The sequence below is a fragment of the Medicago sativa genome, chromosome 7, assembly GCF_051527215.1.
Source record: "Medicago sativa cultivar Bolivia chromosome 7, Bolivia_mono, whole genome shotgun sequence".
In the NCBI taxonomy this organism is placed as follows: Eukaryota; Viridiplantae; Streptophyta; class Magnoliopsida; order Fabales; family Fabaceae; genus Medicago; species Medicago sativa.
In genome coordinates this window covers 58,339,611-58,367,479 of record NC_140755.1, presented here as the reverse complement: position 1 = coordinate 58,367,479, position 27,869 = coordinate 58,339,611, and the positions used below count along the sequence as shown (strand labels likewise).

Genomic DNA, 27,869 nt, shown 5'->3' with positions numbered 1-27,869 from the left:
TAATACGTTAAGGGCTTTTTGCACCGATGTTGGTGCTAATGCTGAACGGCTAGGTTTTAAAGCTGGAAAATACTAGCAAAGATACTTATAATCTGCTTAGGGATCTAAGGATCCAGATGAGAAATGCAGGGTATATTCCAGACACTAGTCATTGAAGACGAATATACTTATAATCTGCAGCGATGTTATGACATTGAAGACGAAGAAAAAGAAGATGAGCTCTTTAATCATATTGAGCGCCTTGGTCTTGCAGGACAACTTCTCTCAACTCCAGCTCACATTCCGATTAGAATAATAAAAAATAATTGAACTTTGCCCTGATTGCCACGATGCAATGATTTCTGGTGATTTTGGATATCAATGTAAGGAGTTCAAAAATCATAGTTGGTTCAGAACAAACTTTACTGCTTTTAACATGTATGTAATTCCGTAGAAGTACTGATCTACATATTAAAGATTCAAGATTTAACGCAGCAGCTAAGACATAAAAACACTGATTTTATCCATGTTCCTCCTCTGCTCACCAAGACTTCAACCAGCAAGTTTAAAATTCATTTTTCATCTAATGATAAAGGGTCGGAAGTTGCTCTCTAATATAAACACCTCGTTAGAACAGCATCCCCAATTTGAAAGAAAATAGATACGAAAAAATGCAGACAAAGAACATACGAGATTTGACCATAGAGTGCCAATTGTTGGTGTCAAACACCTCTCAAATGCTTACTTACTCTCAACAGTCCACAGAAAATTTTCTTCTGCACACTTTTGATTTAACATATATATGTTACAACCATATATTTATAATTACAACAATGTAAAAACTATATCAAATGCATTTTTATCTAGACTGTAGAATATGGCAGCCATAGAATCTACAAGATTCTGGCTTTACATGCAATTACTAGGTAAATACTTAAACAATTGTAAAGAGCCACCAGAATTTTCAATGTAGTCATCCTATACACCAGCATTTTCTTTTCTCAAAATTATATACATTAACAAAAATTCTAGTATTGACCCTGACCTCAAAATCCTTTCTTAGAGTCTTTTGTTTGCTATCTGCCACATATATCAGTAACACTGACAGTATTAATGGAAAAAACGCTTTGATTTTCTTCAGGCAGTGTTGAATTCAACATATTCTGTCTCAGGATGAATGCAGGTTGACTTGGAGGAGGAAGAAATGCATTCTCACTGATAAGCATAGAAATTACTGTCGCCATAGTAGGCCTATCTACAGCTGATTCTTGTACACATAAAAGTCCTATATGTATGCATCTCAGTATATTCTTGTGATGATTGTGATCATATATTTTTGGATCTATTAAAGATAAAATATTTTCTTCCCTCCATTGTATCCATACCTAAATGAAAAGAAAAAACAATTTTCAGATATTTGTAAGTTGCATCAGCAAAAAGGAAAAAAGAGTCTTATTGAGTCAAAAGCGAACTGTTATGTCTTACAAATCCGAGAAGACTCGGTGCATGCTCATTGTCATAAAAGCTTGAGTTTCTTCTCCCACTAACGATCTCTAGTACCAAAACACCAAAGCTAAAAACATCTGATTTCTCTGAAAAAAGTCCTCGCATTGCATACTCAGGAGACATATAGCCACTGCATTTAAGTACAAAACTTTATTTGCCAAATATTTATACAATAGTATATTAGTATCCGGCAAGGAAAAGCAGACTTACTAAGTTCCGACAACCCTGGTAGTATTGGCCTGATTTTCTCTCCCTCCAAAGATTCTAGCCATACCAAAGTCGGAAATTTTTGGATTCAGCTCCTCATCTAACAAGATATTACTCGTCTTCAAATCTCTGTGTATAATTCTTAGTCTCGAATCTCTGTGAAGATACAACAATCCTCGAGCTATTCCTTCTATAATGTTATACCTTGTCCTCCAATCTAGGAGTTTATTTTTTGATGGATCTAAAATATACGCGAGTGGCATTAATACTATTTTTAGTATAACACTAAAATATGAAGTGTAGTAATAAAAATCACTATTAGCATGGTATAAAAAAACTCACTGCTGTGAAAAAATTCCTTATGCATAAAATCTTGAACAAATTTAAAATGAAAAGAGAAACATGAAAGTATGGAATTATACATGAGAAATCGCTAAAGAGTGCTTCAAAAAAACTAACCAAAGATAAATGCATCCAAACTTTTGTTTGGCATGTACTCATACATCAACATCTTTTCATCACCATCAGTACAGCAGCCAAGAAGTCTTACAAGATTACGGTGTTGAAGCTTACAAAGGACCACTACTTCATTCATGAATTCCTCCAACCCTTGTCCAGATGCTCTAGAAAGTCTTTTAACTGCTATTTCCTGACCATCTTGCAGTTTTCCCTAGAACAGAATTATAAGAGACAACTATAGTGAATGGTTTCAGAATCGGACATGAAAACTTAGTTGTATTTACGATACCTTGTATACTGGACCGAAACCACCCTCTCCAAGTTTGTTGGACAAGTGGAAGTTGTTTGTGGCAGTTGCAAGCTTTCCGAAATCAAATACTAACAGCTCCTGTAGTTTAACTTGGGAAAATCCTCCAATCGCATCATCACTATTATTTTCTTCTGATGTTCCACAGTTATTAAATAGTGAGAAAATTATAGTTATATACTTATATTACCACAGTTGAATCCAAAAAGATGGTATAATCTTACCTGAGTTTTTTGAAGTCCTTCTCCACATGATATATCCACAAATGACAATCAAGAGAGTGCCTAGTATCACTATAATCGTAATGATGATTGTTTTGTTTGTCCCACTATCTGTAAATAGGAAAATATAAATTTGAAAGATAGCAAAGTCAATCAAAACCAAAGAGATATAATAAAGTTAATAAACAACACCTAGCGCATACCAAGCTCTGCCTCGGGTACCCGAAAATATAGATCAAGTCCTCCACTTTCGAGTTGCTGTATGTCAAGTAAATTCCCAGTCCAAGACATGCAGCCAATCCCAGCATCGTTAGAGTATGCAGTGCAAGAGCAATTCTCCAAGCATAAGCTTCTGCATATGTCTGGTGTAACAGCTACACCTTCTGCAAAATCTGGAACTTTAACCATCTTCAATTTCAAAAACCCATCTTCCTTTGTATTTGTGGTATTATCGTTGACTCTTTCACATTGCAAAGGTGTTCTCTTAACACACCCACCAGTCCAATTGTGCCTATTCCATTCCTGTATGTTCACTGGATCAAACCCTTTCAAACAGTGGCAAATTGGCGTGCTCAATGAATTACAAATTGCAAATGCCCCACAAATACCATAAACATCACACTCCGATTTCCGGCTAGTGAATTTGACTTCCAATTCTTTCTTCTCGTCATTCCACCGCATTTCTTCTAACTTTCCCTGAGAATTCAGGTTATAGATCAAGAACACCTCGTTATTTGGCATCGTAAAATATATATTAATATTCCCTTCTCCATCATCTCCACCTTGAAAACCGTTAAAATAAGCAGTTGTCATTGTATCTACCCCTGTAAAGACCCCACCATTCCAAGGGCCGCTGCGCCAGTATGGTCGAGTTTCATTCCAAATGAACACTTCAAGTATATTTCCGCGTTCAACACTACTAGAAGAAAAACTCCCAACAGATGGATCAGAAGGGCTTTTCCATGATCTTAGTTTTGATTTCTCACCTGTTCTTTTGTTGATAGAAAGTTTCATACCAGACAGTAATGTATCTGTAGGTTGCTGAATACTCTGCCATAATATGTTTCCAGTTGTACTCTCCAAAAGGACAAGGTTACCAAAGTCCGAAAACTGAGAACTTGTATTTGTTGCTATGTTGGAAACATTTGATGACCAAATGACTTGTTTCTGTCCATTTAATACCACAAGATTTCCATCTTCAGATATTGTGACAATCCCATTAGAATCATTCAGTGGTTGGTTTCTGTTAGCCACCCATACGACTGTAGAACGGGAATTCCACCAAATTCCAACGTAGCGATTTGTAGAATTTCCAGGGCTAAAGAATCCCAAGGCATAGGAACCATCTTTGGAGAGTAGAGTTTCAGGGTCCTTGATGAATTGGGATGATGTGATGGTGTCTATACCGATACTAACATGTAACAAATAAAAAATCGGAATGAACAAGACAATGAACAGATTTGAACAGCTGCTGAAACCCATTAGTCAGATGATTGTAGTATATGATCAACGGTTCCACCGTGATCCTCAAAAATCACAAGTAATGCATGATTCTGAAGATCTCTATCATTTCAATAATAAAAGTTGTTTAAGACATTTCCTTGACACTGTTTTTTATTTTATGAAATCAACTTGGACTGTCTTTTTCATTTCTGTATTCAAATTTGACTGTGTCTCAGGAAATTGATAAGATAATAAAAGTTGTCTAAGTCTTTCTATAACTTTGAATCATTCGTTTTTTAGACTAATAACATAGAATAGTTTATCAGTATATTTCTAAAAAGCTAAAATCTATAAAAAAAAATGTATTATTTTCACAAGACCAGGTCATGGAGTAGGTGGAGACTACGGTTCACCACTTTAGATGGCATGTACCAAATTTGTCATATGAGCACAAAGCTCTAAAGTAAGCGGTACTACAAGTTTGCTATTGTAAATTTGATTTAAAGATTTGTCACATTGTTAATATTATTATTATATTATATTTATTTTACAAGGCTAATTTTGAGATATAAACTATGTATCTATGGTTGTGAGATGAAGACTATGAAGCACGGACACTCCTCGGATTAGGCGTGTCCCGGTGTCCGACACCGACACTTGTAATTACACTAAATTATGTGATTCTTTTAAATTATTAGCTGTGTCGGAGTGTCAGTGTCTATGTCGTGTCCGGTGTCCGTGTCCATATCCGTGCTTCATAGCCTGAAATGAGGATGAGGAGCCGTCTAAAAGTAGTTCTCGAGGCTAAACTCTTGAATCACCTATCAGTATTGACCTTCAGCAGGAGGTGTGATTGTCCAAAATTACTAACATATTTCCCTAAGAATTCATTTTGATGCACTGGACAGTTCATTACCATTGTATAATGAGTAAATATGTTTTTGAGATGCACAACCTATCAGACTTTTAAGAGAAATATGCATTCCACATTATGATGTTAGTCTTTGTGAAAGACAAAAAAACAGTACCAAATTAGTAACTTTGAAAAGAAGATCCACCATATCATTATTAATGAAAACTAAAAATCAAGCTTTCTTATTTTGTATTATAAGAAAAGAGGCAATAAAAGAAGGATTAGACCTTTTGAATCTTCCATTCTACTAACAGTATTGTTACTTTTCTCTCAAACTGTATGAATTACCAAAGATTATAGTATTGACCACATATCCATTGACCTCAAAATCCTTTCTGAGAGGTCTTAGTGTGCTATCTGCCACATATGTCTGTAATACTGACAGTATTGATGGATAGATCATTTTGATTTACATCAGGTGACTTTGTATTCAACATAGTCTGCCTTAGGATGAAAGCAGGTTGACTAGGAGGAGGAAGAAATATGGCCTCGCTGGTAAGCATAGAAATTACTGCAGCCATAGTGGGCCTATCTACAGCACGTTCATGTACACACAAAAGCCCTATATGTATGCACCTTGAAACATGATTATGAAAACTATAGTCATATATTCCTTGATCTATGGAAGGTAAAATACTGCCTTCCTGCCATTGTATCCAAACCTAAATGAAAAGCGAAAAAGGTCAGACATTTGGAAATAGTATCTGCAAACGGAAAAGGAGTTTGATATTTAGTCAGAAGAGAAACTCCCAACAGATGGATCAGAAGGGTTTTTCCATGATGTGAGAATTAATTTATCTCCTGTTCTTTTGTCAATAGAAAGTTTCATACCAGGCAGTAATGCATCTGAAGGTTGCTGAATACTCTCCCATAACATATTTCTATTTGTGCTCTCCAAAAGGACAATGTTAGGATAATCTGAAAACTGGATAGTGGTATTGATGACCAAATGACTTGTTTCTGTCCATTTATTACCATAAGATTACCATTTTCAGATATTGTGGCAATCCCCTTAGAATCATTCAGTGGTTGGTTTCTGTTAGCCACCCATATGACCGTAGAACGAGACTTCCACCAAATTGTAGAATTTATAGGGCTAAAGAATCCAAAGGTGAAGTTTCCATCTTTTGAGATTAGAGTTTCAGGGTCCTTGACGAATTGGGATGATATTATGGTGTCTATGGCAACACTAACGTGTAACAAATAGCAAAACAGAAAACAGATTTGAACAGCATCTGAAGCGATACATAAACCGCCACTCTTTCTTATTCATAAGATTGTAGACTTCCTTCCTAAAGTCAATGGTCTCAGATATCTCATGTGACGCATGGTTCTGAAAATCTCTATCATTGTAAAAAAAAAAAAAAAAAAAAAAAGGTTTTTGAGACATTTTAGTTTTCATTTTGTCCTAACTGTCTTTTTTATTTAATTAAATCAACTTGTTTCCTCTCACATATATGGAATCATTTCTTTATTCAAATCTGTCTTGGTCAGTTGCCTAACTGATTAATAAGATAATCATTTCTTTATTCATTTTAGTTTTCATTTTGGATCATTAATTTTTTACATTCAAAGACAACCTCATCTAGTTTCATATAATTTGCACATTTCATCTGATACAACAAGGAAGAGGATAAATCTATGCAGTGAAATGAATATGATGTTGACATCTCTTAAAAAGCTTCCCAAAATTGTCTTTTGTACTGTGAAAGGAATATTTTATTTTTCTAATCAAAAGATGGAAGCTAGGGGACTATTATTAAATTACATAAAAATACTATATGCACCAAAGGAAAATATTGTATTTAATTGTCCTTTTGTAGTATTGTATTTATCTATCGTTGTTCGTTGTCTAAATTTGTTTATGTATTAATGGAGGAACAGCGAGGTCTAAAGTAATATGGTTTCAAATCTACCGAATAACACTATTAACAATGAATTACTAACACCTTTTCTTCAAAAGAATCCAGACTAATTAATATTCAATTTCATTTACTTTCAAAAACTTATGGTCAACATAAAAGTTGGCCCTTTACTATTATCAACAGACAACTATACGCGACGAAGTAGTCTACGGCAGAAGACATGCAAAACTTGTATCAATAAAACAATAGAAAATCAAGGAAAATACATTATGCATCTATTATTATCCTAGAGTTTTCATATCAATTAACAAATTTCTAGTAGTAACCATGTATCCATTGACATCAAAAACATTTATTAGAACCCTTAGTCTGCTATCTGCCACCGATTTGTGTAATACTGACATTGTTAATGGAACTCTTTGAACTCAACATATCTTGCCTCAGGATGAATGCAGGTTTACTAGGAGGAGGAAGTAATGCAGCCTCACTGTTAAGCATAGAAATTACTGTAGCCATAGCGGGCCTATCCACAGCATGTTCTTGAACGCACAGAAGTCCTATATGTATGTACCTCAAAATGTAATTATGATAACTAACATCATATATTCCTTGATCTATTAGAGATAGAATATTATCATCTGTCCATTGTATCCAGACCTAAATGAGAGATAAGAAAAAATACATAAAAATCAGACAATGGAACTTTGTGTAAACGAAATAAAAAAAGACATAATTGAGCCAAAAATGGTTAGTTGAGGCTTACATATCCTAAAAGGGTCAGAGAATGCTCAAAGTCATAAAAAATTGAGTTCCTTATCCCGGTAACAATCTCTAGGATCAAAACACCAAAGCTAAAAACATCTGATTTCTCTGAAAATAATCCTTGCATTGCATATTCAGGAGACATATAGCCACTGCATCAAAATATAAAAATTTATTCTCCAATCGTTAATGCTAAAATGTTGGATAAGGTAGACAAACTTACTAAGTTCCAACAATCCTGCTAGTATTGGCCTGATGTTCTCCGCCTCCAAAGATTCTAGCCATGCCAAAGTCAGATATTTTTGGATTCAGCTCGTCATCTAACAAGACATTACTTGCCTTCAAATCTCTATGAATAATTCTTAGCCTGGAATCTCTGTGAAGATATAGCAATCCTCGAGCTATTCCTTCTATTATGTTGTGTCGAGTTCTCCAATCGAGGAGTTTATTTTTTGAGGGATCTAAAAATAACGGTAGCAACAGAACATTTTTAACATAATACTAAAATATAAAGTGAATCCATCAAAATTATTCATTTCCATAAAAACTCGGAATTGAAATGATAGTTTATTCTTAAAAATATATTATACAAGCTAAAATTAAGCAAAAGATAAAAGTGTGGATTTGTATAAGAGAAAGTGTTAAAGGGGGCTTCAAAGAACAAACCAAAGATGAATGCATCCAAACTTTTGTTTGGCATGTACTCATACATCAACATCTTTTCATCGCCTTCAATACAACAACCAAGAAGTCTTACAAGATTGCGGTGTTGAAGCTTACAAAGGACCACTACTTCATTCATGAATTCCTCCAACCCTTGTCCAGATGCTCTAGAAAGTCTTTTAACTGCTATTTCCTGGCCATCTTGCAGTTTTCCCTAGAAGAAAATATCATGTTACAACAGCTATAGATAATGGTTATAATATATTATAACTTTGCTGCATTTAAGGTACCTTATATACGGGACCAAAACCACCTTGTCCAAGTTTGTTGGACGAGTGGAAGTTGTTTGTGGCGGTTGCAAGTTTTTCAAAATCAAATTTTAATAGCTCTTGTAGTTTGACTTGGGACATTTCTCCAATCACATTGTCAGTACTAGTGTGATTTTCCAGTGATCCACCTTGATCAAATAGTGGGAAAGCTTTGTTATTCTTTTTCCTTGCAGATTTAATAAAGTTCCACAGTTTAGCTGCAGTAAATAACATAATATGAGCTTAGTTCCTTATCAATAGAAATAAAGTAAATTTGATGACAAAAGTTAAATACACGGATATTTTAAATTACTTGGGTGATTTGATGTCCTCCTCCACAAGATATATGCACAAATGAAAATTATAAGAGTTCCAGTTATTACTGTACTTATAATGATGGTCGTCTTGATTCGCCGTCTATCTGTATATAGGAAAAATATAAATCTAAAATATAAAAAATCAAATAAAATCCTAACTCCTAAGAGATAGAATCAAGTTAATGACCTCTATGTTTCAAATGGTTTAACAAATAACACCTAGAGCATACCAAGTTCTGTGTAGGCTACACGAACATATAGATCGAGTCCTCCACTTTGGAGTTGATGTATGTCAAGTAGATTCCCAGTCCAAGACATACAGCCAATCCCAGAATCATGAGAATACGCAACGCAGGAGCAATTATGCAAGCATAAGCTTCTGCATATGTCTGGTGTAACAGCTACACCTTCTGCAAAATCTGGAACTTTAACCATCTTCAATTTCAAAAACCCATCTTCCTTTGTACTTGTGGTTTTATTGTTGACCCTTTCACACTGCAAAGGTGTCCTTCGAACACACCCACCGGTCCAGTTACGTATATTCCATTCTTTTATGTTTCTAGGTACTGATGAATGTATATTTTCGCATCAAACGAGGTAAGTATTTTTGTATCGTCTCCACAGGGAATAGTGCGTTATCAATGACAGTTTAACATCGATTATCATTCAAAGTATTAAGAGTACTTGTTTGTTTGAATTGAAATGTATCTAGCTAAACTAATTGCAAAAAGTAAAAGTTGAGATAAATAAGGATTGAAACTTGTTAGGAGTAGCGTTCCTTAACCAAGCGTCACACGTAACCTAATGATCCATACGAATTCTAGCTTTATAAACAACATTATCACAATCAATTCTAAACTATCCTTCGTGTCCAAAGTGATATAATTATTTCTAAGTTATCGTTTAAACATTCGTGTCCAAATTCCTTAAACGATAACAAAGTCGATCGAATAACCTAATCGACCGTGTCCAGCCTGGTTGAGTTATACGAAAGCATTTAGCTCTTGATTATGGTGATTATCACAAGATTAACAAAGATGTCAAGTAAGTTAACCTAAGATATATTGCTATTCTAGCTCAAGATTCAAGAGTTTGTGTCCAAATCATCTTTGAATCTCATTGAAAGCATTAACACAAGAATAACAACAATATTGAATATAAATTGCTAGAAACATATTTTGCAAGATCAAAAGATTACATGTTAAGCAAAGATCAAGTACCTCTCATCCCAACAAAGGGTATTTAGCTACACATCATCATGGAAGCCATGCAAGGATGGATTGAAAAGGAAGGATTCATTACACTTGTGATGTCTCAACAAAGTATTAAGATCCAACTTCCAAAACCAATCTCACTCAATGAAGAACTACCTTACTTCTCTCTATGAAAATATCTAAACTAAAACCTAAGAGAAGCTAAGAAAATATCAAGCTAAGATATGATAAGATCCTCTCCAAAGAGTAGCAAGAGGCTATATAAAGACTTCTGCCCTGCCTCAACTCGCAGATGCGAGCTACACCACTCGCAGATGCGAGTTGCTTCTCTGGCCCAATAATAAGCTGCCACGTCATAAATGAAGGGATCAAACCGCCCTAACTCGCAGTTGCGAGTTAGGGAACTCGCAGTTGCGAGTTACTCGCATTTGGAACTCGCAGATGCGAGTTTGGGTGCGAGCTGCTTGCTTCCAGGGACAGCTTCTGCCCAAATAGTACTTTTTCATGATTTTGCTTCTTTGATCAATGTCTTGGGCTAATTCCTGCACAAAAGGATAGAGTAATGATAAGTAAAGCGTAATAAGGCATTTAACGCTTATTTCTCGGCTTTTCCTTCGATATCTTGTAAAACAAGTAACAAAAAGTGTATGAAATATAACATGAAAATAACACTTTTTAGCACTTATCAAACTCTCCCCAACTTAACTCTTTGTTTGTCCTCAAACAAAATGAAAATCAAACAAGTTAATAACAAGACACAAGTACAAAAGGCTTTGAAAACATCTTCAGATGAATGATTTAAAAGTGAATGCGCGGGCAAGTCTAAGTTTCCAACTAATCTAAAATTCTACTACTAACATGAGATGAGTCCTAAGTACAAAGTTCATGTCAAACATTTCAAAACAATAATATATTTATTTACGAACCACACCTAACACACTTCTATGAAAGTAGATAAACAATTGAAATCAAATGAATGAGGGTTATGAACACACATCCGGCAATCAAGTTAACATTCCAATCAAGTTATGTGTCCATCCAAAAATCGTTTCAAAAGGCATAAAAACATGGATCAAAAGGTCTTTGATGGTTATAACTTGGCTTGGCTACAAAAGAAATGTCATATGTGGGGCAATTGAAATCAAAAAGCCTATCAAAGAGGAGCATTCCTTGTATCAACCATTAAAATTCACAATCTTTCCTACCAATCATTACAAACCCTTGGTGCTTTAACATGAAGCACTTTGATCTTGACAACTTATTTTCTTTTTGGATTTTTCTTTCTTTTTCTCTTTTTCTTTTTCTTTTCATGTACACATTGTTTTTCTTTTCTTTTGTATTTACAACAACATGTTGTCTTGATCAAAGATAAATTTACACCATAGTACTTGACATAAGATTTACATCTACCTTCTCTCCCCAACTTGAATCAACAAATACCCTAATTGAATGTTCCTCTACTCTAAGGCAAAAGGGACAAATAACATTGAAATTTAAGGGCTCAACAATTAAAAACATATCAGAGTCCTAAAGTGCGTCAAGAATGAACTGAATTTTGAAAAATTTAAAGGCAACTTCATCAAGCATTGTGCTTATGAATTGACAGTTCATAATTGATGACTCCGATTCATTTGGCTCAAGTGGGTTAGCAAATACTCGCTCTTCTCACAAGGTAGGCTATTTGTGGTCAAATAAGTTTCACTCAATAACAAAAAATGTGCCTTGATCACTTCCATGCCTTCACACAATTTAAAACAATTATTGGATTTAACATAAAACAACCGAGTTAATCAATGAAAGCCGGTCTCCTTGCATATGTACAAATATTTGAGGTTTCCTCACTTTAGGCTAGTACTACGTGGTTCACAAAAAAAAAAAAAAAAAAAAAAAAAAAAAAAAATTATTGTAAAGAACTAAATGAAATGAAATTTGTGCAAAGTACTCGTTCCATATTCGAGTAAAAACCTAGAAAAACTGGAAACTTGTACCTTGGCTTTGCGCTTTAATCACAACTATGAATTGTTATCAATCATCTGAGATTTGAAATTAAGCAAGAGTGATACGCAAGAAACTTCCACAATTTTTAAATTAAAACCAAATGAAGTACTCGAAACATGCTAACACATTATTATTCTACAAAATAAAATTAAACCATACTAATATAAATACGAACTTAATAATACTAATTAAAACGAAATAAAAGTTACCAAACATCAATAACCGAAATACTTAACAAAGTAGCAAAATACGAGTACATGTGCTAAAATAAAAACCAACAGAATATTGTTCACAAAGTAGCAAAAGAGAAAAGAAATAACAACTAAGGAAGACAGCAAGAATTGACTGAAAGCTTGATATATAAAAAAAAAATCATTCAAAAAGAACTAGCTTTCAAGTCTTTTCTTCCTCCTCAAGACTGCATGCCATCATCATCAGACCCATGGGGGGTTGAAGTAGCACTGTGGACCATCTCTGGATCATCCTGCTCATTATCACCACCTAGATCATCAACATGCATATCTGAAGAACCACCCCCTCCATAGACAAATGGCCTATCCCCAGGCCAAGCACAATAAGCCTGAAAAGCCTCTGGCAAAGGGACCTGATGGTCTGCTAACTGCGGGTAACCGGCATGTAGCTGCATCCGGTACAAAGAATCATGCAATGAAGTCATCGCCCTCTTGTTAGCATCGAGGTAGTCCCATGTGTAAGTAAAGCACTGCCTCTGGGCTGGGTCCATGCGTGAGAAATCATCAGCTGATGTTGGAGCTTGAGGTTGGTGTGATGATGAGGAAGCTCCCGTACCTTTCTTACCCTTACCCTTTTTCGATTCACCCATGATGTAACGGGTAATGAAGGCATCATCAATGGGGTTTTTTATGATTTCATGATAATCAGTGGGCATCCGCATGTGGGTGTCTTTGATCAACCCCATGATTAACCCCGGAAATGATAGACGGGTTTTTGGTTCCCCATGGCCTTGGAGTACCACCTTTCTCAGCTGCCAAGCAATAGTGCGTGCTATATCCACCTTGATGCCTTTAAGAATGTAAAAGATTAAAGGGCAGACATCAATGGTGCAATCAAGCATATGACTATTAGGCTTGACATTATGGAGGATAAATCTAAACATCAGTTTGGCTGGCGGTGTCATCTTTTTATATTGGGCAATGTGTTCTCTACCCGCACCACTCTTGTCATAGTTTTCCCCCTCTAGCATAATGAACTTTTTAATTTCTTCGTGTTGCTCGTCAAGGAGAAAATGACCTAGGTTTTGCTTGTTGTGAAAGTCATCAATCCCATTCTCAGTTTCCACATCTAGGTCAAAAGGATTTCCTAGGAATGTGTTAATGGCATCACGGTCAAACTTGATTGTCCTACCCCTCACAAAAGTTTGAAAAGTGAATGGATCGGTTTGGGGGTTTTGAGGAAGAGCATTGGCATAGAACTCACGAACCAACTCTTCGTTGATTTTGGTTATGGGGTTTAGGAGTCTAGTCCACCCTTGGTCAAGGAAAAGTTTGTGAAAGTGGCCATAAGGTCCCTCGGGTTTTATTTGAACAACTCTTTCAGTCCATAAGGACTGTTTAAGCAAGGTGTTGTACCTATTTTGGTGGTACCTAGTCCTAAATCTCTCTTGATCATAAGACTGGTTTCTAAGTGGGGGTTGGGGTACGGATGTTTCACCTTGCTTTCGTTTACCGGAGTTAACTCTCTTAGATGCCATGCCTGCAAAACAACCAGAAAAATACCACACCACAATGGAATATACAATTAATACCAGTATGGAATAAAATTACACAAATTACAGGTTGAATCACAGAAACATGCAGCAAGTTCTGCTGCAACTCGCAGATGCGAGCAGAAGCACTCGCAGTTGCGAGCTATATGAAGATACTCGCAGATGCGAGTTGGTTTACTCGCAGATGCGAGTTGCCCAGAATTTGGCAAAAACGCATCTTTTTCAACTCTTCTCAGTACCAATGTGTTCTAATCATTAACAAAGCATTTTCAACCCTTGAATTGATAGAGAGATGCGAAAAATCATGCATTAAGCTTGTAATTCGAATTGGTCCACAAACCCTAATTTTATTTGAAAATTTTTACAAAATGGGTAATCAAAAATTGTGGATGCAACTGAAAGTATAATGATTCTGTGCATGATTTTTGTTCCTCTCCTTCATGTGGGTATCAATTTTACAGATTAAAAATCAATAGAACAATCAACTACCCTAGGGTTTCACATGCATTCAAAAATCATATCATAAAGCTTTAAGAACAATGAATAACATGGATCACAAACCTGAATGAATTGAGATGCAAGTGCAGAAAGAATAAAAAGAACAATGTGACTTGCTTTGACTTGAATGAAACTTTGAATGATTTAGGGTTTGTGTTGCCAAAGGTGTATGATGAGAGAAGAAAGTTTTGGAATTTTTTTGTGGTGAGAGAAACAAAACCGAAAAATGAAGGAGATAATGAGTGGGTGAGGAGAGTTAGTGGCATTGATTTTCGTAACTGCCCAAAAACTGCTGCTACTCGCAGATGCGAGCAGCCTTACTCGCAGATGCGAGTGAATTGGCAGTCAACATGGTCAAAGGCCATTAGCTCGCAGTTGCGAGCTATTTACTCGCAGTTGCGAGTGCTTTTGGTTCAAACTTTTGCTCTCTGTTTGAATTCTGTTTTTGGATGGTGTAATGCATGCACATGACTCTAATATCTAATTATGCATTAAAACACTAAATGGACTTACAAAATTGGGTTGCCTCCCAACAAGCGCTTGTTTAACGTCGTTAGCTCGACGCCTTTTTCGTTAGGGTGGCCAAAATGAAACGGATAGCACATCATCTTTCGACACCCTACGTTTTGGTAGGAATTCCATGAACTTTAGGAACAAATGATTTGGAGTCCATGACCTCCCTAGCTTTGGTTTGAACAAGGCGTTAATTTCATCAATGATTCGATCGATTTCAACCTTGTTCATCTTCTTCCCTCTTGTTACCATTAAATCTTCCTTGATTAGTAACCGTTCCTTTTTCTCAACCACCATTGCTTCTTCAATATCAACAGCTGTAACTACCTCATTGTGAACAACAATTTCTTCAACAATCTCTCCGACTCTCTCTAACATGTTTGGATTATTTTCTTGTTCTCTAAGAGTGGATTGATTGTTGGCTTGATTATCCATGATTTGTGCTTGAATCAACCCAATTTGAAGTGATAAAGTCTTCAATCTTTGGTTGGTATCTTGCATGTTTATCATGGATTGTTGCATGAAGACATTCAAAGTATTTTCAATCACCTTGTATCTCTCATCTTCATAAGAATGTTGCTGATACTGAGGACAGGATTCATACTCGGGTGGAGTATAGAAGTTGAAGTAACCATGATCAGCCATGATTTTGGCTAGGTGGTGATCCTAAAACGGAAACAACTAACAAGAAACTTTTCTTTGTTTATCAACAAGGGGTTAGTACAAACAACTATTAAATAAAGAAAACTATTTACGGATTATATACAAATACTTAAAACGATAAATCAATCGTTCTATCTATAATAACTAAACACCATTCCCCGGCAACGGCGCCATTTTGATGAATGTATATTTTCGCATCAAACGAGGTAAGTATTTTTGTATCGTCTCCACAGGGAATAGTGCGTTATCAATGACAGTTTAACATCGATTATCATTCAAAGTATTAAGAGTACTTGTTTGTTTGAATTGAAATGTATCTAGCTAAACTAATTGCAAAAAGTAAAAGTTGAGATAAATAAGGATTGAAACTTGTTAGGAGTAGCGTTCCTTAACCAAGCGTCACACGTAACCTAATGATCCATACGAATTCTAGCTTTATAAACAACATTATCACAATCAATTCTAAACTATCCTTCGTGTCCAAAGTGATATAATTATTTCTAAGTTATCGTTTAAACATTCGTGTCCAAATTCCTTAAACGATAACAAAGTCGATCGAATAACCTAATCGACCGTGTCCAGCCTGGTTGAGTTATACGAAAGCATTTAGCTCTTGATTATGGTGATTATCACAAGATTAACAAAGATGTCAAGTAAGTTAACCTAAGATATATTGCTATTCTAGCTCAAGATTCAAGAGTTTGTGTCCAAATCATCTTTGAATCTCATTGAAAGCATTAACACAAGAATAACAACAATATTGAATATAAATTGCTAGAAACATATTTTGCAAGATCAAAAGATTACATGTTAAGCAAAGATCAAGTACCTCTCATCCCAACAAAGGGTATTTAGCTACACATCATCATGGAAGCCATGCAAGGATGGATTGAAAAGGAAGGATTCATTACACTTGTGATGTCTCAACAAAGTATTAAGATCCAACTTCCAAAACCAATCTCACTCAATGAAGAACTACCTTACTTCTCTCTATGAAAATATCTAAACTAAAACCTAAGAGAAGCTAAGAAAATATCAAGCTAAGATATGATAAGATCCTCTCCAAAGAGTAGCAAGAGGCTATATAAAGACTTCTGCCCTGCCTCAACTCGCAGATGCGAGCTACACCACTCGCAGATGCGAGTTGCTTCTCTGGCCCAATAATAAGCTGCCACGTCATAAATGAAGGGATCAAACCGCCCTAACTCGCAGTTGCGAGTTAGGGAACTCGCAGTTGCGAGTTACTCGCATTTGGAACTCGCAGATGCGAGTTTGGGTGCGAGCTGCTTGCTTCCAGGGACAGCTTCTGCCCAAATAGTACTTTTTCATGATTTTGCTTCTTTGATCAATGTCTTGGGCTAATTCCTGCACAAAAGGATAGAGTAATGATAAGTAAAGCGTAATAAGGCATTTAACGCTTATTTCTCGGCTTTTCCTTCGATATCTTGTAAAACAAGTAACAAAAAGTGTATGAAATATAACATGAAAATAACACTTTTTAGCACTTATCAGGTACAAATCCTCTCAAACAGCTACATATTGGTGAGCTCAATGAACTACAGCTTGCAAATGCGCCACATGTACCATAAACATCACACTCTGATTCTCGCGTTGTCCATGTCACTTTCATTTCTTTCTTCTCATCATCCCACCGTGTTTCGTCTAATTTTCCTTGAGGAGTCAGGTGATAGATCAAAAACTCATCATCATTTTGTAAAGTATAATATATGTCAATATTCCCTTCTCCATCATCTCCTACTCGAAAACCAAAAAAATATGCAACTGTCATTGTATGTACCCCAGTGAAGACACCGCCATTCCAGGGACCACTGCGCCAATACGGTTGAGTTCCGTTCCATATGAACACTTCAATTATATTTGATCGTTCAACTGTCCTACAAGAGAAGTTGCCAACATATGGGTCCGAAGGGCTTTTCCATGATATGAGTTTTACATTCTTACCGGTTCTTTTGTTGATTGAAAGTTTCATGCTAGGTAGTAATGTATCTGAAGGTTGCTGAATACTCTGCCATAAAATGTTTCCAGTTGCGGTCTCCAAAAGGACAAGGTTACCAAAGTCGGAAAACTGAGAACTTGTATTGGTTGCTATGCTGGAAACATTGGACGACCAAATGACTTGTTTTTGTCCATTCAATGCCACAAGATTTCCATCTTCAGATATTGTGACAGTCCCATTAGAATCATTCAGTGGTTGGTTTCGGTTTGCCACCCATATGATTGTAGACTGTGACTTCCACCAAATTCCAACGTAGCGATTTGTAGAGTTTTTAGGACTAAAGAATCCAAAGGTGAAGTTACCATCTTTGGAGATAAGAGTTTCAGTGTCCTTTATGAATTGGGATGATGTGATGTTGGTTATGGCAATACTAATTTGTAACAAATAGCAAAACAAAATGAACAGAACAGAGAGCATATTTGAACTGAAACCCATTATATGATCAACAATTAGACTATGATACAAAAACAACCACTCTTTCTTATTAATAATGATTTGAGATTTCCTTCTTAAAGTCAAGAGTCTCAAAAATCACAAGTAAATCAAAGTTCTAAAAATATCATTTCAAAAAATTAATGTTCTTTGAGACATTTCAATTTTTTTCTGACTGTTTTTTATTTCATAAATCAACTGTGTATCTTCAGATATTGTGACAGTCCAATTAGAATCACTTTTTTGTTCAAATTTTTCTTGGTCAGGTGCTTTGTAATCGATAAAATAATATTAGTTGTACAATGTTTTCAAAAACTATAACTTTGAATCATTCATTTTCTACTCAAAGACAACCTCATCAAATAGTTTATCAGTATGATCCTAGAAAGTCAATGATTCTGGAATATAAAAACTATATCATTTTCATAAAACTATAAACTTTCTGATTTGCAAATTTACTTCCTTAACAAATACAATATCATCCGTTTGACTATACTTCATTATGAACGTGTAAAACAAGGCAAAATTAGTTATGTACAACTTTACTTCCCATGACTACCTTCACCCTGCATATACACCTCTCTTACAACACCATAAAAAATTCGCGCAGCAAAAAATTACATATTTCATCTGGAGATGATGTGACAGAAATGGAGAAACGGAAGAAAAACCTGCCAGCATTATTTGAAATTAAAAAACTAAATATTACTTAGAGAATAAAATAAAAAACGTTGGGAAAAAGGGGACACACTTGACACAGGAAGATACTAAATATTACTTGGAGAATTGGTTTACTCGGTGCATACATGGCCTGATATTGCCTTTTCTGTTAACGTTGTCAACAATTTATGAAAAACACCTTCACACTGTCAATAGAATTTTGAGATATTTGAAAGCTACCCTCAAAAAAGACCTATTCTTTGGAGAAAAAATAAAACTAGTACAAGAATGTGGCTATTGTTAACGGCCAACACTCGGTGGGATTTAGTTCCACATCAGATAGATAGGATTCTTGAGAAGAGTATATAAAGAGGAGGCACTCCTCACCGTACAAGCCGGTTTTGTAAGGATGAGTTAGGCTCCATAATTCCTGACCGCTATGTTTATTGATGAAGATTGGTCTTGGAATGTCTATACAGATAGAAAGTTTACCTTCGGTTATTGTATTTATGTGTGCGGAAACTTGGTAGCATGGAGAAGTAAGAAGCTATGAGTAGTTTGTATAAACAGTGCAGAAATTGAGTTTAGAGAAAATAGATTTTGGAATGCTTTGTCTACCTTTTGTGTCTTCAAATCTAAACAACAGACATTTTGACCAAGAGCTTAGCAAGAGCTAGTTTGAGTATCTATTTGATAAGAAAGGTTGGCATGCTTGATATCTATGCACCGACGTAAAGGGAGGGTTGAAATATTTTCCCATTATTAGTTTTGTTACTATTTGATTTTATGTTTATTTTATTTCAATTTCGTAAATCACACTCTATAATTTATGGAGTGTCATTATGTACTCTCTCCTATAAATGGAGCAATTTTCTCATAGGAATTAGACATGCTTTGAAATTACATAATACTGCCAAGGTGTGAATGTCTGACATCTTATAAAAAGCTTCCCAAAGTTGTCTTATTACCAAAAGTGAATCCCGTAAGTTAAGGTAAACAAATAAATTATTTTTCCTTACATTTGGATTAGAACAGTTATTCATATTTACTATTGTTCAAACTTTGAATTAAGTACATATAGGATCCATACATATGAAAGAAACTCGCTTGTTAAGAAAGTAAACTTCCAACAGCTCTGCCTCCCTAAGGAAGGTTTTCTACTAAGGAGAATGAATTTTAGTCGTGTTGGGGTATTTGAAATCCTCGCGCACATCTCAAAAATTAATTTCTAGCATTGGTCTCATCTCCGTTGCTTTCTCTAACTATTCTTAGAGCTCCTAGTTTGCTATCTGCCACTGAGGTCTGTAATACTGACACTATTGATGGAATGGCGTCTATGACTTTCTTCGTGAGACATTGAACTCAACATATTTTGCCTCAAGATAAATGCAGGTTGACTTGGAGGAGGAAGTAATCCGGCCTCACTGTTGAGCATAGAAATTACTGCAGCCATATTAGGCCTGTCTACAGCAAGTTCTTGTACACACAGAAGTCCAATGTGTATACACCTTACAACATACTTATGGTGACTTGGATCATATATTTCTTGATCTATAAAAGATAAAATATTGCCTTCCTTCCATTGTATCCAAACCTAGATGAAAACAAATAATTAATTAAAGAAAAAGAGATTATAATAAGTAAAAAAAAAAAATGAATTATTGAGGCTTACAAATCCTAAAAGGGTCAGTGCATGCTCATTCTCATAAAAGCTTGAGTTTCTTCTCCCAGTAAGAATCTCTAGTATCAAAACACCAAAGCTAAAGACATCTGATTTCTCTGAAAACAGTCCTTGCATTGCGTATTCAGGAGACATATAACCACTGCATTTTTTTATGTGACAAATTATTCTCCAGGTATTTTACTATAACATTGGACAAGGAAAAAACACTTACTAAGTTCCGACAACCCTTATAGTATTTGCCGTATCTTCTCTCCCTCCGAAGATTCTATCCATACCAAAGTCTGATATTTTTGGATTCAACTCCTCGTCTAACAAGATGTTACTTGTCTTCAAATCTCTGTGTATAATTCTCAATTTCGAATCTCTATGAAGATAAAGCAATCCCCGCGCTATTCCTTCTATAATGCTATACCGGGTCCTCCAGTCTAGCAGTTTATTTTTTGATGGATCTGAAAAATAAAGGTATAATTATAGTACTTAAAAAATAATATTGTCATCCCATTAGCACCCATCCCATAAAATTCTCTAACTTGAAGAAATTGTTATACAATCTAAATTAAAGAACTGACCAAAGACAAATGCATCCAAACTTTTGTTTGGCATGTACTCATATATCAACATCTTTTCCTCTCCTTCAACACAACAGCCAATAAGTCTTATAAGATTGCGATGTTGAAGCTTACAAATCACAACTACTTCATTATTGAATTCTACTAGTCCCTGTCCGGATGATCTAGAAAGTCTCTTAACTGCTATATTCTGATTGTCTTGTAATTTTCCCTGGAAGAAACAATAAGAGACAGCGATTATAGCCTACAGCTTGAGATAAAATAACTTTGTTGATTTAAAGTACCTTGTATACAGGACCAAAACCACCTTGTCCAAGTTTATTGGACAAGTGGAAGTTGTTTGTGGCAATTGCAAGCTTTTCAAAATCAAATAGTAACAGCTCCTGGAGTTTAGCTTGTGACAAAGTTCTAATTATGCTGTCGCTTGTATGATCTTCTGATGTTCCAACTTTATTAAATAATTGGAAAGCTTTGATGTTCTTTTTCCACTTTGATTTAAGAGAGTGCTTCAGCTTAGCTGAGGTAAAAAATAGTATATAAGCTTAGTTCCTGAACCAAAAGAAAGAAAAATTACACGGCTTAAGTTGAATCCATAAATATGGTATGTTACCTGCCGGGCTGTTAGAAGCCCTTCTACATATAATATATGCACAGGTGACAATTATTAGCGTTCCTATAATCACTGTAGTTGCGATTATGATTGTTGTGCTTCTCTCTTTATCTGTATGCAGAAAAAATTTAATATTAAAATACAAGTAGTTCAATTCAATCCAAACATAAGAGATAGAATCAAGTTAAAGAAGTATGTTTCAAATGCTTCAACAAACGATTAGAGCATACCAAGTTCTGCATAGGCTACACGAACATAGAGATCAAGTCCTCCACTTTGGAATTGTTGTATATCAATTAGATTCCCAGTCCAAGACATACAACCAATCCCAGTGGTGTGAGAATATGCAATGCACGAACAATTCTCTAAGCATCGGCTTCTACATATGTCTGGTGTAAGTGCTGAACCTTGTGCAAAATCTGGAACTTTAACCGTCTGCAATTTCAAAAAACCATCTTCCTTTGTACTTGTGGTCTTATTATTGACCCTTTCACACTGCAAAAGTGTCCTTCTAACACACCCACCACTCCAGTTGTGTCTATTCCATTCCTGTTTGTTCCTGGGTTCAAATCCTCTCAAACAACTGCATATAGGTAACTTCAATGAACTACAACTTGCAAATGCCCCACATATACCATAAACGTCACATTCCGATAGTTGGCTACTCGGTACAATTTGTAATTCTTTCTTCTCATAATCCCACCATTTTGCTATTAATTGACCTTGCGAATTCAGATAGCAGACTACCAGTGTTATATCTTTTGGTACTGTATAATAGATATAAATAGTTCCCTCCCCATCATCTCCTACATGATTACCATTAATATATGGATTTGTAATCATCTGCATCCCAGTAAAAAGTACACCATCCCAAGTGTTGTTAATTGAACAAGAAAACAGTTGCAGGAAATGAACAAGACAAAGGAGAAATAACTGCTTTCATTCATATAATTTGTCTGATAAAAAACAAACAGAACACACACTATGTTTTACATAGTTTGACAATACTAAAAACTTCCAATAACTACCACAATACAACACAATTAATTAAAGAAAACTGAACAGCAGTTGCTAAAATAAAATAACCAACACATAATACATAAAAGTCTTCACATCAGCAGTCCTAAGCATGATATTTAACACTCCTCCTTGCTTTAGGAGCTGCAAACACCAAGCTTTGATCTCATATCTTCAAACTTGATAGTTGATAAGGGCTTTGTTAAGATATCAGCATTTTGCTCTTCTGTTTTGCAATAAACAAGAGTAATGACACCATCCTTCTGCACTTCCCTCAAGAAAAACAATTTGATGTTGAAATGCTTGGTTTTTCCGTGAAAAACTGGATTATGAGAAATAGCTATTGCAGCTTGATTATCAACAAAGATCTTAGTGGCTTCTTTGTGGTCAAGATGAAGGTCACTCAATATCTTTCTCAGCCACATAGCTTGATTAACAGCAGCCGTTGCAGCAATAAACTCCGCTTCAGCAGTTGATTGAGCCACTGTTTCTTGTTTTTTCGAACTCCAAGAGAAAACACTAGAACCAAGTGTGAAACAATAGCCAGAAGTGCTTTTCATATCATCAGCAGAACCTCCCCAATCGCTGTCTAAAAAACCAATCAGCTTGAATTCATTGCTTTTGGTAAATTTAATGCCAAAATCACATGTTCCTTTCACATATCTAAGCACCCTCTTTGCTGCCTTGAGATGACATTCACTTGCACAATGCATAAACCGAGACAAAATGCTTACCGCATTCAAAATATCAGGCCGTGTGGCTGTCAGATACATCAAACAACCGATCAGACTTCTAAAATATGCTTGATCAATCTTTTCAGTTCCATCTTCTTTGCAAAGCTTCTCTTTTGAATTCATTGGAGTGCTCATTTCTCTGCATTCTTCAAGTTTAAACTTTTTCAAAATTTCTTTTGCGTATTTCTTTTGACAAATGAATATTTCATCCTTGCTTTGCTTGATTTCCATTCCAAGAAAATAAGTCATTAATCCAAGATCTGTCATCTCAAATTCCTTCATCATTTCCAATTTAAATTCATCAATCAATGTTGCATTATTTCCTGTCACCAAAATATCATCAACATAGAGAGAAACAACAAGAATATCAACCTCATTGTGTTTGATGTAAAGGGTAGACTCAGACAAGCTTTTCACAAAGCCCAAAGTCAGCAGATGATTATCAATTCTGCTGTACCAAGCTCTTGGTGCCTGCTTCAATCCATAAAGAGCCTTCTTAAGAAGATAAACCTTGTCTTCTTCCCCTTTCTTCATAAAGCCTTCAGGCTGTTCAACATAAATTTCTTCTTGCAAGAAACCATTTAAAAAGGCTGATTTAACATCCAACTGGTATACTTTCCAACCCTTTTGGGCTGCAACAGCAAGTAGCATCCTGATGGTGTCTAGCCTGGCCACTGGCGCAAATGTATCAGAGTAGTCCACTCCAAAAATCTGAGCATAACCTTTAACAACTAGCCTTGCCTTGAACTTGTTGATAGAGCCATCAGCATTGAGCTTAGTTTTGAAAACCCACTTGACGCCAATGACTTTCCTATCTTGAGGTCTGTCAACAAGCTGCCATGTATTATTTTTCTCAATCATGTGCAACTCCTCCTCCATTGCAACCATCCAATTTTTATCAAGTTTTGCTTCTTCAAAACCAGCAGGCTCACAAACAGCAATGTTGCATCTTTGATAAACATCAGAAAGTAATCTTGTTCCCCTGACAGGAACGTCATCTACCATTTCATTTTCCCAATCTTCAATGTTCTCATCAATCTGGAGTTTTGGATTTTTAGAAATTACCTCCATCTCCTTTGTGTCATCCCAGTTCCACTCTTCATCTTCCATAAAATGCACATCTCTACTTACAATAATTTTACCATTTTGTGGCTGGAAAATTTTATAAGCTTTTGCAACGGAACTGTAGCCAATAAAAATGCCTGGTAGAGCTCTTTTGTCTAGTTTATCTCTCTTGATTTGTGGAACATGAGTAAAGCACAAACATCCAAATATTTTAAGGAAATTCAGGGAGGGTTTATAACCATACCAAGCCTCAAATGGCGTCTTATCCTTTACTGCTCTTGTAGGAAGCCTATTTTGCAAATAAACAGCAGTGTTTGCCGATTCCGCCCAAAATTGCTTTGGCAAGTTCTTCTCATGCAGCATACATCGGGTCATCTCCAATATAAATCTGTTTCTTCTTTCACTAACTCCATTTTGTTGTGGAGTGTATGGAACAGTCAACAGATGATGAATGCCAGCGTCATCACAGAATCGATCAAATGCTTCAGAAGTATACTCTTTGCCATTGTCTGATCTGAGAGCTTGAATTTTACAACCACTTTCATTCTCCACTCTTGCTTTGAATTTCCAAAATACTTGTGCTACCTCTGACTTGTGCTTCAGAAAGAAGATCCAACACATACGAGTAAAATCATCAATGAATATAGCATAATAAAGACTACCATTCAAAGAAGATGTTCTTTGTGGGCCTGCAATGTCAGTATGAATTAATTGCAACTTCTTTGTTGCTCTCCAAGTTGTCTTTGGAAATGGTTTCCTGCTTTGCTTTCCAAACTGACAAGCCTTGCAATTTGAAATATGGTCATCAAGTTCTGGAATGTCATTTGCCATCTCCTTGGATTTCAACTGCAGCAGACCTTGATGATGATAATGTCCGAGCCTTTTGTGCCATAAGTCTGTGACATTTTCTTTCATTTGAAAAGCAATTTGCTCCTCCTCCAATGGATTTAGAGCAAAACTTTTTCCTCTCATTTTTACTTTGAAAATGTCTTTGCCGTCACTATCTTTAATCAAGCAGCTTTCATTTTCAAACAACACTTTATAACCTCTTTCAATTAATTGCCCAACACTTAACAAATTCTGATCAATTTCAGGGACGTACAACACATCAGAAATTAACTTTGTACCTGAATAGGTTGAGATTGCTATTGTTCCTTTTCCTTTCACAGCAATGTAATTGCCATTTCCAACCCGAACTTTTGTTGAGTTTGCATTGCTTAGTTCCCTGAATAAATCTTTGTTATGTGTCATGTGGTTGGTACAACCACTATCAATCAGCCAATTCTCACTTGATTCGATGCTAGAGAAACATGTTGCAACGAATAAGTGATCCTCCTCTTCCTCTTGATCAACAACCATTGCCTCATCATTATGTTGTTGATTCCTATTTTTACAAATAACAACTTCATGTCCCATTTGATTACACTTGGTACACTTAGCATCAGGTCTTCTCCAACATCTAAAGGGTGGATGACCTTTCTTTCCACAATGTTGACATGGAGGATAAGATTTTCTTCGATTTACATTCTTTTCTGTTGCATTGGCTGATGTTGATCCCACATTATCCTGCTTGGCTGTTAATGCTCCTTCAAGTGTTGTTTCCTCTCTCATCAATCTTCTCTGTTCTTGTGCCTTCAATGCATTAAGCAATTCTGCTAAAGAAATTTTTGAGAAATCTTTGGTATTCTCCAAAGTAGTGATGGTTGCTTCATATCTTTCGGGTACCGTTACAAGAATTTTTTCAACAATTCTTGAGTCAGAGAATTCTGATCCCAAAAGTCTCACATTGTTTGCAATGTTGAGAAGTTTGTCAGAGTAATCTTGAATCGTCTCAGAATCCTTCATTCTTTGAAGTTCGAATTCCCGGATCAGGTTCAGGACTTGCATGCCTTTAATTCTTTCATCACCTTCATATTCTTTCTTGAGATAATCCCATATCTCCTTTGCTGATTTCAAGGACATGATTCTTGTGAAAATAGTGGTTGAGACAGCAGCAAACAAGCAGGCCTTTGCCTTTGCCTTCTTTGTCTTTTTTTCCTTTTGCATTTTTATTTGTGCCATGGTGGGATTGTTTGGAAGTACAGGAATTTCATAATCTTCTTCCACTGCTTCCCACAAATCCAAAGCTTCCAAATATGCCTCCATACGCACTGCCCAAAGTTGGTAGTTACTTCCGTCGAACACCGTCGGAGCGATGCCGGAGAGACTTGCTTCGGTTTCCATGACGTTAAACTCACACAGATCCCTTAGAATAGGGCTCTAGATACCAATTGTTGTTAATTGAACAAGAAAACAGTTGCAGGAAATGAACAAGACAAAGGAGAAATAACTGCTTTCATTCATATAATTTGTCTGATAAAAAACAAACAGAACACACACTATGTTTTACATAGTTTGACAATACTAAAAACTTCCAATAACTACCACAATACAACACAATTAATTAAAGAAAACTGAACAGCAGTTGCTAAAATAAAATAACCAACACATAATACATAAAAGTCTTCACATCAGCAGTCCTAAGCATGATATTTAACACCAAGGACCGCTTCGCCAGTATGGCTGAGTTTCATTGAAAATGAACAGCTCGTGTAAATTTATGCGGTCAATAAAACTACTAGAAAAGCTTCCAACAGATGGATCTGAAGGATTTTTCCATGATGTGAGTTGTACTTTCTCACCTGTTCTTTTGTTGCTTGTAAGTTTCATACCTGGTAGAAATGTATCCGAAGGTTTTTGAAAATTCTGCCACAAGATGCTTCCTACTGTGCTTTCCAAAAGGACAAGGTTACCATAATCTGATAACTGGGCAGTAGTATTTGACGTTGTGTTGGACAAATTGGACGACCAAATGACTTGTTTTTGTCCATTCAATACCACAAGATTTCCATCCTCAGATATTGCAATAATCCCATTAGAATCATTCAGTGGTTGGTTTCTGTTTGCCACCCATACGATTGTAGATTGAGACTTCCACCAAATTCCAACGTAGCGGTTTGTAGAATTTTTAGGGCTAAAGAATCCAAAGGTAAAGTTACCGTCTTTGGAGATTAGAGTTTCAGGATCCTTGATAAATCGAGATGTTGTAATGGTGTCTATTGCAATACTAACTTGTAGGCAATAGCAACACAGAATAAACAAAACAGAAAACAAATTTGCACAGCTGCTGAAACCCATTAGATGATGTCGCAAGCTAAAAGCTTGTAGTTGTAGAGACATTTCACCATTTAATAAGGTTATCACTTCTATATTTTTTTCCCTCTCTTTTTTATTGTATTAACTCAACTTGTATGATCTCACATCTATGAGAATCATTTCTACATTCAAGTTTTCTTTAGGCAGGTCTATCAAGTAACTGATAAAATAATATCAGTTATCATATAATTTTGAATCATTCATTCATGACACCAACTGCATTCTCATATAGTTTAATATACAATAGTTTATCAATTTATTCATACATAGTCAATGATTTTATAAAATATAAAAGCCACATCATTT

General features: G+C 35.7%; 3 protein-coding genes across 4 annotated transcripts; all 3 read right to left on the bottom strand.

Moving 5' to 3' along the window:
- Positions 1-724: 724 nt before the first annotated feature.
- On the bottom strand, positions 725-4,723 carry LOC146907152 (G-type lectin S-receptor-like serine/threonine-protein kinase At1g11300). 2 transcript variants are annotated; one of them, XM_085727091.1, is made up of 7 exons: positions 2,883-4,723; positions 2,683-2,790; positions 2,441-2,592; positions 2,152-2,362; positions 1,696-1,933; positions 1,465-1,615; positions 725-1,364 (listed from the first exon to the last, which is right to left on the bottom strand). In XM_085727091.1, exons 1-7 carry the CDS (start codon positions 4,159-4,161, stop codon positions 1,056-1,058), a joined length of 2,448 nt encoding a protein of 815 aa, XP_085583217.1. In that variant the 5' UTR covers positions 4,162-4,723; the 3' UTR covers positions 725-1,055. The 2 variants fall into 2 exon arrangements, with proteins under 2 accessions (XP_085583217.1, XP_085583218.1); XM_085727092.1 differs by having other exon boundaries at positions 2,872-2,994.
- A 2,430-nt stretch (positions 4,724-7,153) lies between these two features.
- Positions 7,154-18,112, bottom strand: LOC146907151 (G-type lectin S-receptor-like serine/threonine-protein kinase At1g11300). Its single transcript, XM_085727103.1, has 8 exons — positions 17,086-18,112; positions 9,181-9,509; positions 8,947-9,054; positions 8,616-8,851; positions 8,329-8,539; positions 7,886-8,123; positions 7,664-7,814; positions 7,154-7,557 (listed from the first exon to the last, which is right to left on the bottom strand). Exons 1-8 carry the CDS (start codon positions 18,030-18,032, stop codon positions 7,273-7,275), a joined length of 2,505 nt encoding a protein of 834 aa, XP_085583229.1. The 5' UTR covers positions 18,033-18,112; the 3' UTR covers positions 7,154-7,272.
- A 1,564-nt stretch (positions 18,113-19,676) lies between these two features.
- Positions 19,677-27,654, bottom strand: LOC146907150 (G-type lectin S-receptor-like serine/threonine-protein kinase At1g11300). The gene is made up of 9 exons (XM_085727101.1): positions 26,906-27,654; positions 24,366-24,374; positions 21,783-22,412; positions 21,553-21,663; positions 21,227-21,459; positions 20,943-21,153; positions 20,585-20,822; positions 20,362-20,512; positions 19,677-20,283 (listed from the first exon to the last, which is right to left on the bottom strand). The coding sequence occupies exons 1-9, from the start codon at positions 27,585-27,587 to the stop codon at positions 19,975-19,977; spliced, it is 2,574 nt and encodes an 857-aa protein (XP_085583227.1). The 5' UTR covers positions 27,588-27,654; the 3' UTR covers positions 19,677-19,974.
- Positions 27,655-27,869: the final 215 nt, after the last annotated feature.

Coding starts and splice junctions, on each gene's coding strand:
- LOC146907152 (XM_085727091.1), bottom strand. CDS start 4,161: ATGGGTTTCAGCAGCTGTTCAAATCTGTTCATTGTCTTGTTCATTCCG. Junction 2,363..2,440: donor GTTTCGGTCCAGTATACAAG/GTATCGTAAATA, acceptor ATTCTGTTCTAG/GGAAAACTGCAAGATGGTCA. Junction 1,365..1,464: donor CACCGAGTCTTCTCGGATTT/GTAAGACATAAC, acceptor CTTTTCATTTAG/GTATGGATACAATGGAGGGA.
- LOC146907151 (XM_085727103.1), bottom strand. CDS start 18,032: ATGGGTTTCAGTTCAAATATGCTCTCTGTTCTGTTCATTTTGTTTTGC. Junction 8,852..8,946: donor GAGGACATCAAATCACCCAA/GTAATTTAAAAT, acceptor TATTTACTGCAG/CTAAACTGTGGAACTTTATT. Junction 7,815..7,885: donor AGCAGGATTGTTGGAACTTA/GTAAGTTTGTCT, acceptor ATTTTGATGCAG/TGGCTATATGTCTCCTGAAT.
- LOC146907150 (XM_085727101.1), bottom strand. CDS start 27,587: ATGTCTCTACAACTACAAGCTTTTAGCTTGCGACATCATCTAATGGGT. Junction 21,460..21,552: donor GGCTTCTAACAGCCCGGCAG/GTAACATACCAT, acceptor TTTTTACCTCAG/CTAAGCTGAAGCACTCTCTT. Junction 20,284..20,361: donor CACTGACCCTTTTAGGATTT/GTAAGCCTCAAT, acceptor GTTTTCATCTAG/GTTTGGATACAATGGAAGGA.